The sequence below is a fragment of the Bombina bombina genome, chromosome 2 (genome assembly GCF_027579735.1).
Source record: "Bombina bombina isolate aBomBom1 chromosome 2, aBomBom1.pri, whole genome shotgun sequence".
NCBI lineage: Eukaryota > Metazoa > Chordata > Amphibia > Anura > Bombinatoridae > Bombina > Bombina bombina.
The window spans coordinates 296612953-296627495 of NC_069500.1; the positions used below are offsets into that span (position 1 = coordinate 296612953).

At 37.9% G+C, this 14543-nt stretch overlaps 1 protein-coding gene across 7 annotated transcripts in view; it reads left to right on the forward strand.

Moving 5' to 3' along the window:
- SNCAIP (synuclein alpha interacting protein) overlaps positions 1–14543 on the forward strand; it is a 462588-nt gene that overhangs the window by 346520 nt on the left and 101525 nt on the right. For all 7 annotated transcript variants that reach the window (XM_053701602.1, XM_053701601.1, XM_053701600.1 and 4 more), the window contains one exon: positions 6058–6890. In XM_053701602.1, the coding sequence (XP_053557577.1) occupies positions 6058–6890 (833 nt within the window). The remainder of the gene's footprint in view (positions 1–6057; positions 6891–14543) is intronic.

A 14543-nucleotide genomic window follows, 5' to 3' on the forward strand; every position in this document is an offset into this window, starting at 1 on the left:
CAGGGGTTTCATGCGGTGGAAGTGATCGTGATCGCTTCCAGCCGCTTTCAAGGTATTGCAGGCATCACTACAATACAAAGGGGGGGTTAATAAATGTTAAGAAAGGGATCTGGGAGGGGGAGGGGGTAGACTATTGAGGGGGGCAGCTACACTACAGAAAATTGGCTTTTTTTGCCAAAAAATAAATAAAAAGCTGGGTACTGGCATACAGCTGCCAGTACCAAAGATGGTGGCAAATAGGTAGAGGTGGGAGGCTTAGAAAGCTGTTTGGTGGGAATCAGGGAGGTTGGGGGCTAAGGGGGATCCAACACTGCAGAATAAATAAAAGATAAATTAAAAAAATAATAATAATAATAATATATATATATATATATATAAAAGCTTTATTTTAGTACTGGCAGACTTTCTGCCAGTACTCAAGATGGCGGTGACAAGTGTGAGGTGAGGGAGGGAAGAGAGCTGTTTGAGGGGGGACAAGGAGGGATCGGGGTGGGATATGTCAGGTGGGTAGCTGATTTCTACACTTATGTTAAAATTAACCCTACAAGCTACCTAATTAACCCCTTAACTGCTGGGCATAATACCAGTGTGGTGCACAGCAGCATTTAGCGGCCTTTTAATTACCAAAGAGCAACACCAAAGCCATATTTGTCTGCTATTTCTGAACAAAGGGGATCCCAGAGAAGCATTTACAACCATTTGTGCCATAATTGCACAAGCTGTTTGTTAATAATTTCAGTGAGAAACCTAAAGTTAGTGAAAAAGTTAACAATTTTTTTTATTTGATTGCATTTGGCGGTGAAATGGTGGCATGAAATATACCAAAATGGCCTAGATCATTACTTTGGGTTGTCTACTAAACTACACTAAAGCTAAAATTAACCCTACAATCTCCCTACAAGTTACCTAATTAACTCCTTCACTGCTGGGCATAATACAAGTGTGGTGTGCAGCGGCATTTAGCGGCCTTCTAATTACCAAAAAGTAATACTTTGGGTTATCTACTAAAAAAAAAAATATATACATGTGATGGGATATTCAGGGATTCCTGACAGATATCAGTGTTATAATGTAACTATCTCTAATTTTGGGAAAAAAATGGTTTGGAAATAGCAAAGTGCTACTTGTACTTATTGATAACTTGCAAAAAAAAAAAAACCATTGTAAACATTGGGTATTTCTAAACTCAGGACAAAATTTAAAAACTATTTAGTATGGGTGTTTTTTTGGTGGTTGTAGATGTGTAATAGATTTTAGGGGTCAAAGTTTGAAAAAGTGTGTTTTTTTCCATTTTTTCCTCATATTTTATAATTTTTTTATAGTAAATATATATATAATATGTGTGAGTACAGTAAATGAGTAATAGGAAAATTACAGCTAAACATAAACACTGTAGAAATGTAAAAATAGCCCTGGTCCCAAACGGTAAGAAACTTGAAAAGTGCTGTGGTCACTAAGGGGTTAAACTATATATAGATTTTTATAAAACATTCTTTTTTATCATGAAAAAAATGTGTATTTTTCATGCTAGTTTTTTATGTAGTTTAATATATTTTGTATTAATATTAATTGTTTGGTGACCAAATGTCATGTTAGTTTTTTTCCCTGTAGCATAAACAATTGACAAGCCACATTTTTGTCCATATATAGCACTCATTAACCATTTGGGCAAACTGTCTATGCCTGTTTTCCCTCAATTAAAATTATATTAAATATATATATATATATATATATATATATATATATATACATACATTACTGTGATTAAAGGCTTTCTTATTAAATAGTGGGAGATATTCCTGTATAAGATTATTTGTATTTTGCAACCAGGCAAATACTGTGCTATATTATTTTACCAGTGAATGTGCATTGAGGTTTTTAAGGTAATTGATTAGAGTGGAAAATGCTGTGCTATATTATTTTTGCAATATATGTGTGTTGATATTTTTAATATCACTGATTAACCCCTGCTTTTTAGTCCCAATCCACTTTATTTTTCTTTACTATCAAATGTGTATACAGTTTTGAGTAAGACAGTTTTCTGTTTGGGTAGGCAGAGGGTATTGTTTCAGGGAGCTCAAGATTTTTAACTTCATCTCCAATGTATCGCTTTTTGTGTCTGTCTGCATGTTTATGTGTTTACCGCTTTTTTTAAGCCAACATTACCTTTTTTCACGTTGTGTGGACCTAGTACTAAAAGAACTCACACACTCTTAGGCACCAAAGAGAAAAGTTAATACAAAATTTTTAACCCCTTAACGACTAAGGATGTACAGGGTACGCACTACAAAAACTGTCACTTAATGACCAAGGACATACCCTGTACGTCCTCAGGGGTTTCATGCGGTGGAAGTGATCGTGATCGCTTCCAGCCGCTTTCAAGGTATTGCAGGCATCACTACAATACCCTTTTTTTTCCCACTAATGCAGAGAGCCACTCTGTGGCCCTCTCTGCCTCGGCCAGTGATGGTGCCGATCGTTGGTGGGTGGGAGCCATAGCAGGGAGGCGGGTGGGCGGCCCATTGCTGGATCACTTCCTGACCTGGTGCGCACAAGTGGTTGGAAGCGTGCCGGGGGCAGGTGGGAGTGTGCGCGCGTGCTAGTACTTTAAAATTAAATACATTGAAGGTGATGGGATGGAGGGAGAGGGAAAGGGGGGGTTAATAAATGTTAAGAAAGGGATCTGGGAGGGGGAGGGGGTAGACTATTGAGGGGGGCAGCTACACTACAGAAAATTGGCTTTTTTTGCCAAAAAATAAATAAAAAGCTGGGTACTGGCATACAGCTGCCAGTACCAAAGATGGTGGCAAATAGGTAGAGGTGGGAGGCTTAGAAAGCTGTTTGGTGGGAATCAGGGAGGTTGGGGGCTAAGGGGGATCCAACACTGCAGAATAAATAAAAGATAAATTAAAAAAATAATAATAATAATAATATATATATATATATATATATATATATATATATATATATATATATATAAAAGCTTTATTTTAGTACTGGCAGACTTTCTGCCAGTACTCAAGATGGCGGTGACAAGTGTGAGGTGAGGGAGGGAAGAGAGCTGTTTGAGGGGGGACAAGGAGGGATCGGGGTGGGATATGTCAGGTGGGTAGCTGATTTCTACACTTATGTTAAAATTAACCCTACAAGCTACCTAATTAACCCCTTAACTGCTGGGCATAATACCAGTGTGGTGCACAGCAGCATTTAGCGGCCTTTTAATTACCAAAGAGCAACACCAAAGCCATATTTGTCTGCTATTTCTGAACAAAGGGGATCCCAGAGAAGCATTTACAACCATTTGTGCCATAATTGCACAAGCTGTTTGTTAATAATTTCAGTGAGAAACCTAAAGTTAGTGAAAAAGTTAACAATTTTTTTTATTTGATTGCATTTGGCGGTGAAATGGTGGCATGAAATATACCAAAATGGCCTAGATCATTACTTTGGGTTGTCTACTAAACTACACTAAAGCTAAAATTAACCCTACAATCTCCCTACAAGTTACCTAATTAACTCCTTCACTGCTGGGCATAATACAAGTGTGGTGTGCAGCGGCATTTAGCGGCCTTCTAATTACCAAAAAGTAATACTTTGGGTTATCTACTAAAAAAAAAATATATATACATGTGATGGGATATTCAGGGATTCCTGACAGATATCAGTGTTATAATGTAACTATCTCTAATTTTGGGAAAAAAATGGTTTGGAAATAACAAAGTGCTACTTGTACTTATTGATAACTTGCAAAAAAAAAAAACCATTGTAAACATTGGGTATTTCTAAACTCAGGACAAAATTTAAAAACTATTTAGTATGGGTGTTTTTTTGGTGGTTGTAGATGTGTAATAGATTTTAGGGGTCAAAGTTTGAAAAAGTGTGTTTTTTTCCATTTTTTCCTCATATTTTATAATTTTTTTATAGTAAATATATATATAATATGTGTGAGTACAGTAAATGAGTAATAGGAAAATTACAGCTAAACATAAACACTGTAGAAATGTAAAAATAGCCCTGGTCCCAAACGGTAAGAAACTTGAAAAGTGCTGTGGTCACTAAGGGGTTAAACTATATATCTTTTTTATCATGAAAAAAATGTGTATTTTTCATGCTAGTTTTTTATGTAGTTTAATAAATTTTGTATTAATATTAATTGTTTGGTGACCAAATGTCATGTTAGTTTTTTTTCCCTGTAGCATAAACAATTGACAAGCCACATTTTTGTCCATATATAGCACTCATTACTACTCATGTATACCACCTGGCACTTAACCATATTACTGCCCAAATATACATATTACTTACATATATATTGCCCTATGTGTGCCCATGGTACTGCCCATGTATAGCACTATTTTAATACTAAATTGTAGATCCCAGGATTGTCAGTCCAGAATGCTGCCTACTAATAGCACTGTGGGTGCAAATGCCCAGTATCCAGCCCACATATATAACATTGGGCATGTGTGCCCATTATGCTGCCCATTATTAGAATCCTGGCTCTTTGTGTTTATTTGCTATAATTTAACATCCTCTCTCCAGTGTTGTTTCATAAATAATTCCCTATGAGTTGGTTTGCCCAGGGCACAATGTTTAGATCCCACCATAATTTCACTACTTAATACAATACATGTATAAGCATTGCTGGAGGATGTTGGAGTGTGAAGTAATAGCTATAGTTTTGTAAAAATGATAGGTTACTTTGCAACAAGATAATCTGCCACGTTGCCCCTCCCGATATTGGGCTCTGGATCTGCCCCTGCTCCCAGCTGATGAGTGGCAAACACCATGAAATGGGCTGTACTGGGATTGTTCTGAATCACTGTACTAACCCTGCTAAGCTTAAAAGCTGTGCAAACAGCAATGCTATGGCTAAAAAGGATTCTGCCTATAAGCAGATTGAAGTAAAAAGGTGAGGCATAGGGGCCGAATGATCAAGCTCCGAATAGAGCTTGATGCCCCTGTTTCTGCGCTGCTCCATAACTGGTCTGTTGCCTCTGAGGCTGCGGTCTGCAATCCGTCTGATCTTATATGATCGGGCTGATTGAAACCCCCTGCTAGCGGTCGATTGGCTGCAAATCTGCAGGGGGTGGCATTGCACACGCAGTTCTGGTGAACTGCTTGTGCAATGTTAAATGCAGACAGCATATGCTGTCAGCATTCAGAGATGTCTGTCGGACATGATACGCTACAGCGTATCATGTCGGACAGACATTGATAAATCGGCCCCATAGACTTGTCTATGTTTTGGATAAAATGTTTTGGAGAAAATGTTATTAACTGGGAAATGTGTAAAACTACTCAGTTGCAAATTCAATAAACAATGATCCAGCTTAACATAATACTAAGAAAATCATGCTGATAAGATAACTTGTGTATTTCTAGTTTATTTGTAAGTAAAATAATAAATAAAATAATTAAAACTTCCAGGAAAATTTCCAAATAAAATATATCCGCATTTCATTTTTTAAAGGTCAAACGCATGGAAGTCTAAATTTAAAATAGAAAGTGTATACAAGTACACATTTGGGATATATGAGTCATGAAAAATCCAATTTTAAAGTAAAAAAAAAATAATAAAAATGAATTCAAGATGAGTGAAATACACATACACACACTTTTGGACACGTTAAGTGTTTTTGATGTGTTGCATCAGTTCATGCATGTAGTTAAACATCTGGAATGTGTGTGAGTCAACTTCTTGCTAAAGTGGTGGAGATTTAAATTTGCCAGGTTTTTGGTAGACCTATAGACCCAACAAACAATTTATGAATGATAGATAGCAACAAGTTAAATTTCATTAATGTTCTGATAAGTCACTGTGCTATTAACTTTTTTAATTGCATAATTGTAACTGTATAGGGAAAAGTATGCAATTAGTGTTTTAAGAGACAGTCTAGTCAAAATTAAACTTTCATGATACAGATAGGTCATGCAATTTTAATTAAAATATTTAAATAAAATTAATTTTAGACCATGTTTAAATTTGCTTTTATGTATAACAGTGTATGTAAGTGCTTTATGTAATGACAAATTGGTATTTCCTTTCCTTTCTAGTTCCTAACACAAACTGGAGCTGTGGAGTGTCAGGTCTTATTGGAAATGCTCAAAAGCCAACAGGAATTGCAGATGTATACAGTAAATTTCGGCCTGTAAAAAGAGTTTCCCCATTGAAACACCAACCAGAGAGTCCCCTAAACAATGAAAGTGATGATCAAAAAGAAGAGAAAGAAGAAAATAAAAAAAATGTTGACTGCAACATCCCTTGTAGCACTGATAGAGTTCCTGGAGATGAAGAAACTTTTAAAACCAAGAATATTGAACCAAGTGCTTTGCGTGGTGAGCTTGAGCATTACGACTTGGATATGGATGAGATTTTGGATGTGCCTTATATCAAATCCAGCCAGCAGCTTACACTTTTTACTAAGGTGGCATCAGAAAAGCGGATGTCAAGCATGTACCCAGTGTCCAAAGGAAAGAATGGTCCTACTGGGAACCAAGAAAACTTGCCAGCCAGTGTCACACAGTACTGTGTATTGTCCCCTGTTAAAAACTCTGCTCAGCCTAATGTCCTTGATCAGAATAGGCATTCATCTGGAGGATTAGAGCTTTCCCAATCCAGCATTCAGTGCAGCTCTGTTCATGAACCTGAATACCAGAACAAGAGCTTTCTCAATAGGACACTATCAGATTCCCATGCACCGAAGGTTGAAAAGACCGTGCCTAACTGCCAGCTCAGGGCTATCCATCTGCAGGCGACAGCCACAGACAGCCAACTAGATGGATTAAACGGTAATTTGAACTGGAATTATTCAGATGAAAAAGGTGAAGATATGAAGAAAATTAGAAGTATTTTAAATATTGTAAAAGAAGGACAGATTTCATTACTGGTAAGCACACAAGGCAGCTTTGTTGCTTGTTTTCTGTATATACAACTTCCACCCAAATTAATTAATCAAAATAGAATTTAATTCCAGTTAATTAATTAAATCAAATACACTTATGTAGGTTAGTTACCACAGCTTATGACAACCAACTTCACTGGAAAAAAAAGTTGGACAGGAAAACTAACAAAGATGTTTACACATTTTTAACATTAAACCTAATGATGTAAGAAACAAAAAATGAAACATCAGGTTTTGTGAAAGTTTTTTTAATGGTGTTTTATATTAGGATTTCTTTTTTTTTAATTTCAGTAACTTTTCCAGTAAAGCTTATTTAACTTAGCTTTTGACATTATTCTGCTTTGGTCACAGCTTAGCCTAGATGAAATCAGCTGCTTGTCATAGACTCACCGTGGGAACACTGATCTGTCTGTTGTGCTTTGATTAATATTCATACGTGCTTTTTGCCAGCTATTTGTAGCTTCAGTTCACAGGACAGAGGCTGAAAACAAAGACTCAAATATCTTGCGACCCATGCAAAGTACTTTACTAACTAAAAGCTGTGGTGATTAGATTCTTTAATAATGGGTTACCAAAGTAACGAAAAACTGCTTAACAACATGAAGTGAGGGGAGCAAGCTTAGCTCATCTATCACAAAATTGGGTTAGCATTGATGGACAAATCTCTTATTCTGCCTCTGGTTTCTTTGTGCAACCCTATAAATCTCTCCTGGGGATGTTGCATCCTTATATATTGCAAACTTACTAGGCAGAGGGTTTATTTAGACCTCACAATGAAAAAGCACTCAAAATGTCATGCGTGTAATTAAATTATTCACATGACTTGAAGCTGTATTTACAGTTTTTTTAGAGATAGATGTTTTATTAATTTTCTTCTTTGTAAGCTACTGTTAGCATTCTAAACAAGGTTCTTGCAAATTGTGTTAGAGTCATTACATTTATTTATTTGCAAATAGAAAATCACAATACGGACACAAGTGTATTTATTTAATTTCTCATTCAAATAAAAACGTTTTATTGGTGTTACATGAAATAAAGACTTTTAAAAGCATTACCCTGTTTAAATTAGCAATGCTGTTATGGTGTAGTTTAACATACATACATAAAATGATGCCATATACTCAATATATCATGAAAATATCTGTATATGGCCCTGATTCATTAAACCACTATTCTATAAATTGCATGCATAGTTACTTTTATTCAATATGCTATTGAAGTTGTTGCTGAAGAATATTTTTTTCTCATTCATTTGAGTGGGCTTGATGTCTTCTCCAAAGCATGCTGAATACAAGCCAAAGTCTTTTAAAAATATGTTATGTATTTTAGACAGACACAATTTAATTGGTATGCATGTGGTTCCCTGCCACAGAAAAATGCAGTCATCAAACATAAAGAATATATTTAAAGAAATAAATATCCAAGAGAGGGTAACATTTTTCTTTACTTTTTCATTTTATATATATATATATATATATATATATATATATATATATATATATATATATATATATATATATACTGCAGAGGAATAAAGAATTTAACATTGGTTCGTTCTATTTACTTATAGAAATGAGAAATTCCAATACAGGGGTTGACAAATCTTACAAGTCAAGAAGCCACAGGTCCTAAAAGAAAAAAAAATCTGGTTCCCAAAATGTGTGATTGCTCTACATATAATGATTTATCTGCTTTCAAAATGAACTATTATTGTTATATTATTATTATTAACCCTTTCTATGATGCTAGGCACGCTCTCCAGACCGCAATCACATCCAGGAAGCGCCGTTGGCTTCAGGGTAGCCAAATGGCTATGACGTTGTATTCTGTCCTAATGGCGCTAAAGCCCAGCACCGTTTTGACAGAATACAATGCCATAACGGTGCTAAAAGGTTAATAATAATAAAATAATAATAATAAAATATATTGTGAGAACAAATCTATGGTTTTAAATGTGCTGGTAGGTAGAATCTAGATATATGAGGGCATTACATGGATGATGTGATAAGATTGTAGTGTAAATTAAAGGAACACTGAACCCAATTTTTTCTTTTGTGATTCAGATAGAGCAGGCAATTTTAAGCAACTTTCTAATTTACTCCTTTTATCAAATTTTATTCATTCTCTTGCTATCTTTATTTGTAGGTTAATTTATCCACCAATCAGCAAGAACAACCCAGTTTGTTCACCAAAAATGGGCCGGCATCTAAACTTACATTCTTGCATTTCAAATAAAGATTCCAAGACAATGAAATTTTTTTTATAATAGGAGTAAATTAGAAAGTTGCTTAAAATTGCATGCTCTGTCTGAATCACAAAAGAAAAAAATTGGGTTCAGTGTCGCTTTAAGTGCTGTATTTATGATTAAAAGGACTACATATTATGTTTCTCTAAAAACTTTGGTTTTTAGGGAGTATTTAAATATATGAAGATTTTGGACAAGATGCTCTTGTAAAAGGTGATTGTTAAGAAGTAAAGACACCTCCTATGTCATAGTTTTTTTAATCCTTATATTACGTTTAAGAGGCTCATCAGCTGTAGATCCTATATTTTATATAAAAAGTGCATCTATTAGAAATTGTTTGATGGCAGAATATGCCTCCCCTTTCAAAGTTTGCTAATGTAAGTATTCTAATGTGTGATCATATATGTTATGTACCCTTGTAAGTATTCTAATGTATGATCAATCATATATGTTATATACCCTTGTAAGTATTCTAATGTATGATCATATATGTAATGTACCCTTGTAAGTATTCTAATGTATGATTATATATGTAATGTACCCTTGTAAGTATTCTAATGTATGATTATATATGTTATGTAGAGTGATAGAGAGATGAAGGTGCGCTAGGGGAGTGTAAGCCACTCTAATGGAACCTCCTCTAAGGATTCCTGTGTGTAGATAAAGTGATAGAATTTGTGTAGAGGGCGCTGAAAAGCTAATACACTTAAAAATAATAATAATAATAATAATATTAATAGTTATTACAATTATATCTATCAGGTTATTTTGATGCTTCACATAGAGTGTTAGTTATTTAAGACAATTTTAGTTCCTTATGTCCTCTATGTTTCATTAACGAATTATAAAACTATATCTGATTCCTCCAACAATTACTCAAAATATATAAAAGTACACCGGATTTATACTTTGATCTATAAAAATTTTAATAACAATCCTTTATATTTAACATAAAACTAGGTCATTTCTAAAGTACTTAAGGGACATCTCCCTTGAAAAAAAACTAAAATCACTAAATCTAATCTATGTTTCAATGACTAGAGTAAGTGGTTTTACTGGAGAGAATCACTGTTTAATTATATTATGGTCTCAAAAGCTCCTAATTCAGTTGTAAAGTTTTAACTCTATGGGCCGGATTTAACAAGCAGCGGATGCTGCTGTCTCTGCCCGAAGTTTCCGGCTTACCAGAAACTGAAGTTAAGAAGCAGCGGTCATAAGACTGCTGCTCCTTAACGATCGGGAGGATTAACACCCCCTGCTAGTGGCTGATTGTCCATGAATGTGCAGGGGGAGGCATTGCACAAGCATTTCACCAGAAAAGCTTGTGCAATGTTAAAGGCCGGCATGTCCACTCACCCTTTATTAAATCTACCCCTTAGTATGTCAATCTCAAACAACTTTTACTACAATTATTCAAAAACAACTGATTCAACTTAAAAAATAGACGTCAGAGATAAAACAATGTATCACATATTTTAGAGCAGAAACACACACCTATCTATATCTGTTATAGGGTGTGTTTTTTATAATAGATGAGATGGGGATAATTAAGAAGTTAGCAGTTTTTTAAAATAGTATGCAGTACATTTGTCATATAGAAAAATGTTAAAAGACATTATACCCAAATGTTGAAACACTTGAAAGTGATGCAGCATAGCTGTAAAAAGCTGACTAGATATCACCTGAATATCTCTATGTAAAACAGAAAGATATTTTCTTCCTAAATGGAAAGAGTCCACAGCTGCATTCATTACTTTTGGGAAATAAGAACCTGGTCAATAGGAGGAGACAAAGACACCCCAGCCAAAGGCTTACATACTCCTCCCACTTCCCTCATCCCCCAGTCATTCTTTGCCTTTCGTCCCAGGAGGTTTGCAGAGAAGTGTCAGAAGTTAGTTTTGTCTCATATGGAGGATAGTACTCTTCGACTTGGGACGGGAGCTTTAAGTAATCCTATCAGTCTCTCAGTGAGGGCCTGGAGGAAAGTTAGAGTCTGGAGATGCAGGGAGAGTCTTTTTGCGAAACCATCCCAACTCATATTAACAGCTCCACAAGCAATCAGCGTTGTCAAACTTCGGTTCGCTGCCTGCTTTCTTCTCTCAAGTCCATGGCGGAGGCGCTGCAACTATGCGTCACATTTGAAGGGCCCGTGTTCCTGTTCCACGGCGTAGATTCAGGTAAGATCATTTAATTTTACTTCATCAGAATGTACTGTAATTTATTTGTTTCCCATAAGGACTTGCAGGACTTATTAAGTAAATATAGGACCTCTGTAAGGCTCCTTGTGTATCTTGGAATCGAGGGTTAATATCTCCCGAGGGGGATTATTGAACAGGGTTTTTTTTAATCATGTTTGTTATGTGATTCATATCTGCTTATGTGTAGTGTTAACTGGGCTCTTGGCTTAGAACATAAAGGCCTTTGGAAGTGATGCGACCTTATGGTTGGGCGCGTTTTTTTTTTCCGACTGTACGGTTCACCATGTAACTGGACATGTTTACGTTCTGGTCTTCCATTTCCGCTTTCCTGACCGTGTGGCGAAAAATTAGAGTCTGCTAGTGTCTGGTTCTAGGAGTGCCCCAGCCATTGTGGGTGTCAGGTGCCATTTTTCTTTAGTCCTTTATTATATATTCTCTATCTAGTTATGGAGGATTCTGATGCTGAGACTCTTCAAATTTCAGATTCAGATTCTTTGACTTGTTATGTTTATGTTTGATATGCCGGATATGCCGTATTAGAGCGCCGTGTTCCTCGGGCTCGGAGAATCAGGGGTCTGCTGAGCCATCCGCCTCTGGGGGTGCTGTTCTCCGAGAGGCGACTTTCCTACCACTCACTACTACTACACATGCGGGTAACCCAGATTATGTTTATCCTTCCTTTCAGGGCGAGTTGTTCCCCCCGGAGGTTGCAGCTCATTTTTGCTTTCACATATTTTTGGTAATTATGCGTCTGCAAAGTCCAGATGTTTATTTGCGTTTGTGCGCGTTTGTGCTTGTGCCCGATCGTCCTGAGTCTACCGGCCTTGTATGGGCCTATACAGTTCCCCACGGGTGTAGCTGTTCCTGAGTGTTGTGCCTTTCGTTACAGAATAGCGCATCTTCACGTTTTACTCAGACACATTTTTGAGTTATTAGAGGATCCTATCCTTAACGGATACGGGAATCCTCAGTATTCTACGTCGAATGGCTCACCTCATTAGACATGAGGGGATGACGTAATTACCAAATTTTCTGCTTATTGAGCTCTTTCCCAGTTTTTTTGTTAGTATGCCTGTTTTCTTCCTGGGTGTTAACCTACGGGTTGCCTTATATTTTTTATCTGGTTAGGATGTCTTTTAATTTCGATTATGTGTTTCCTTCGGGAACTTCTGGGATTGATTCTCTCTTGTTGCTTCTTCGGAAGTTTGTTAAGGGACGCGTTAGTCCTATGTTTGTCTGTTTTACTTCCCCTCTGAGGGAGGATTTTGGCAACTTGACAGTTATGATCCCAGCTGCAGCTGGCCCTGCTGGGATTCAGATCTTCTGTCCTGTGGCTTATTCAGACATGTGGCGTCTGTTCTGCCTGGCTGGTCCGGTGGGGCGCTGAGTGCTCACATTATTATTTGTGTGTTTTCTTGTTTTCTTTACAAGTTCAGCTAAGCACTCTAAAGGATCCTTATGGCAGGGAGGATTGTGTCAGTCCTTATTCAGCCTTCAATCTGGTTGACGGGTTAGTGGAGTTCCGCTGCATCACTCTCTTTACTCGATTTCCTCTGGGCCTTTCTTTCCTCTCTTGGGAGGATTGGGGGCTTAGCACCTCCTTACCGCCATTTTGTGCGGTTTGGCCTTCTAAGGCTCTGGAATTGTCCTTGGACTTGTTCCTGCTGTGGTTCTCTTCTTGAGACCTTTCGGACTTTGTCCGTTCCTCGGGTTCCTTAAGGGGACCTGGGCAGTGTGGTCTCTTTGAGCTATGTTTAGGGTTTCTTCCCCGGAGCTGGGGGATGCTCCGCATCCTTCTTTCATCTTCTCCTCTGATTTTATGGGGGTGATGTGGAGACTAGCCTTTGCTCGAGTGACTTGTCCTTGAGGTATTCCCTTGTTCTTGGTCATCTCGTGGCCATTTCAGGCTAGGACTCTAGTGACTTTTTTTTAGTCTTTGCTTCCTTAGCTCATTGGAGTGTTGGACTCTGGAAAGGGGTGTTCTCGTATTTTAGTCGGGACTTGTGAGTTTTTCTAGTTGTCCATTTTCTTTTGGACATTGTATGTTATCTCCCGGGGTCTGTTTTTTATATCAGACGTGGGATTTCAGTTTCCGGGTTCTTGTTTGTTTTGGGGGCTTGGACCTCTCCTCACTCTGGTCCTTCTGGTGGCAGAGGTTCTCACTCAGCGTTCCCTTTGTGGATCCCGTTGCGGGTTGTACTGGACTGTTAGGATCTAGAGCTGGTCCGGGGTTCCTCAGTTCCAGGAAACTTGGGCTGTGTCCTTTGGACTAGTTGACCTGGTTCAGTTGGCCATGTTTTTCTTGGTGCTGATGCCCCTTAGGCTTGCCTTTCACCTATTGGTCAGTTTCCCTTGGTCGGCTTGCTGAAATAGTATGATGGCTTCGCTGCTCTGCAAGCAAAGGGTTTGCTGTGGAACCACTGTAGCTATGGCACCTTGTCTGTATGCTAGCAAGTTAAAATCTTCAGGGGATTCCTTCCAGGTCAGGGCGTGGCAGATTGTTCTCTCAGTTCAGCTTATAGCTGTGTCCTGGGGGCAGGTGCTCTGTCCTTCCGGCCCTTTTGCTGGCCCCCCTTTGTCTTGGGGGGCTTATATCCTTCTTTTGGAAGTGTGGTCCCTATCTTAGGGCTTCTCCTGTCTTCAGGAGGGTGGGACAGACGGGTTAACCTATTTTGGAGAGAGGTACATTCTCTGGGTTGTTCTGTCCATCTGGAGAGTTGCTGGCTCCGCCTTGAGTCTATGTTGGGTCTTTAGCTAGATCTTTAGGTCTACAGCCTTGTCGACGGTCTCCATGTAATGTTTCGGGTTGGCATCCGTGCAATGTTGTAATGGCTGTGCAATTTTTCCGCTTGTTTTTTGAGTTGGGGTTTTTCTGATCCCCTGGTTTCAGACCTGCCGATGCTTGGGCTGGCCCGGCTGGATGTAGGTCATGAGATCCATTGTTCTTCTTGGATCTTGGGGGTGCAATTGGTCCTCGTTGAGGTTCTGGGCTCTCCTTTTATCTTGAGACCTATGTGTAGGTCTGGCGGTTTTGGTTGCCTAGAGTGTGCCTTCTGTAGTGGAGGTCTAGCACTCTACATTTTGGTTTCCGCTTCTAGCAAGTTTTTCTTTTGTGTCATCCTGAGGATGGCTGTGTGTTCTTGACTCAGGTGTTTACCTTTGTCTGGGTCTGCTACAGGTACATTTTCCTGAATA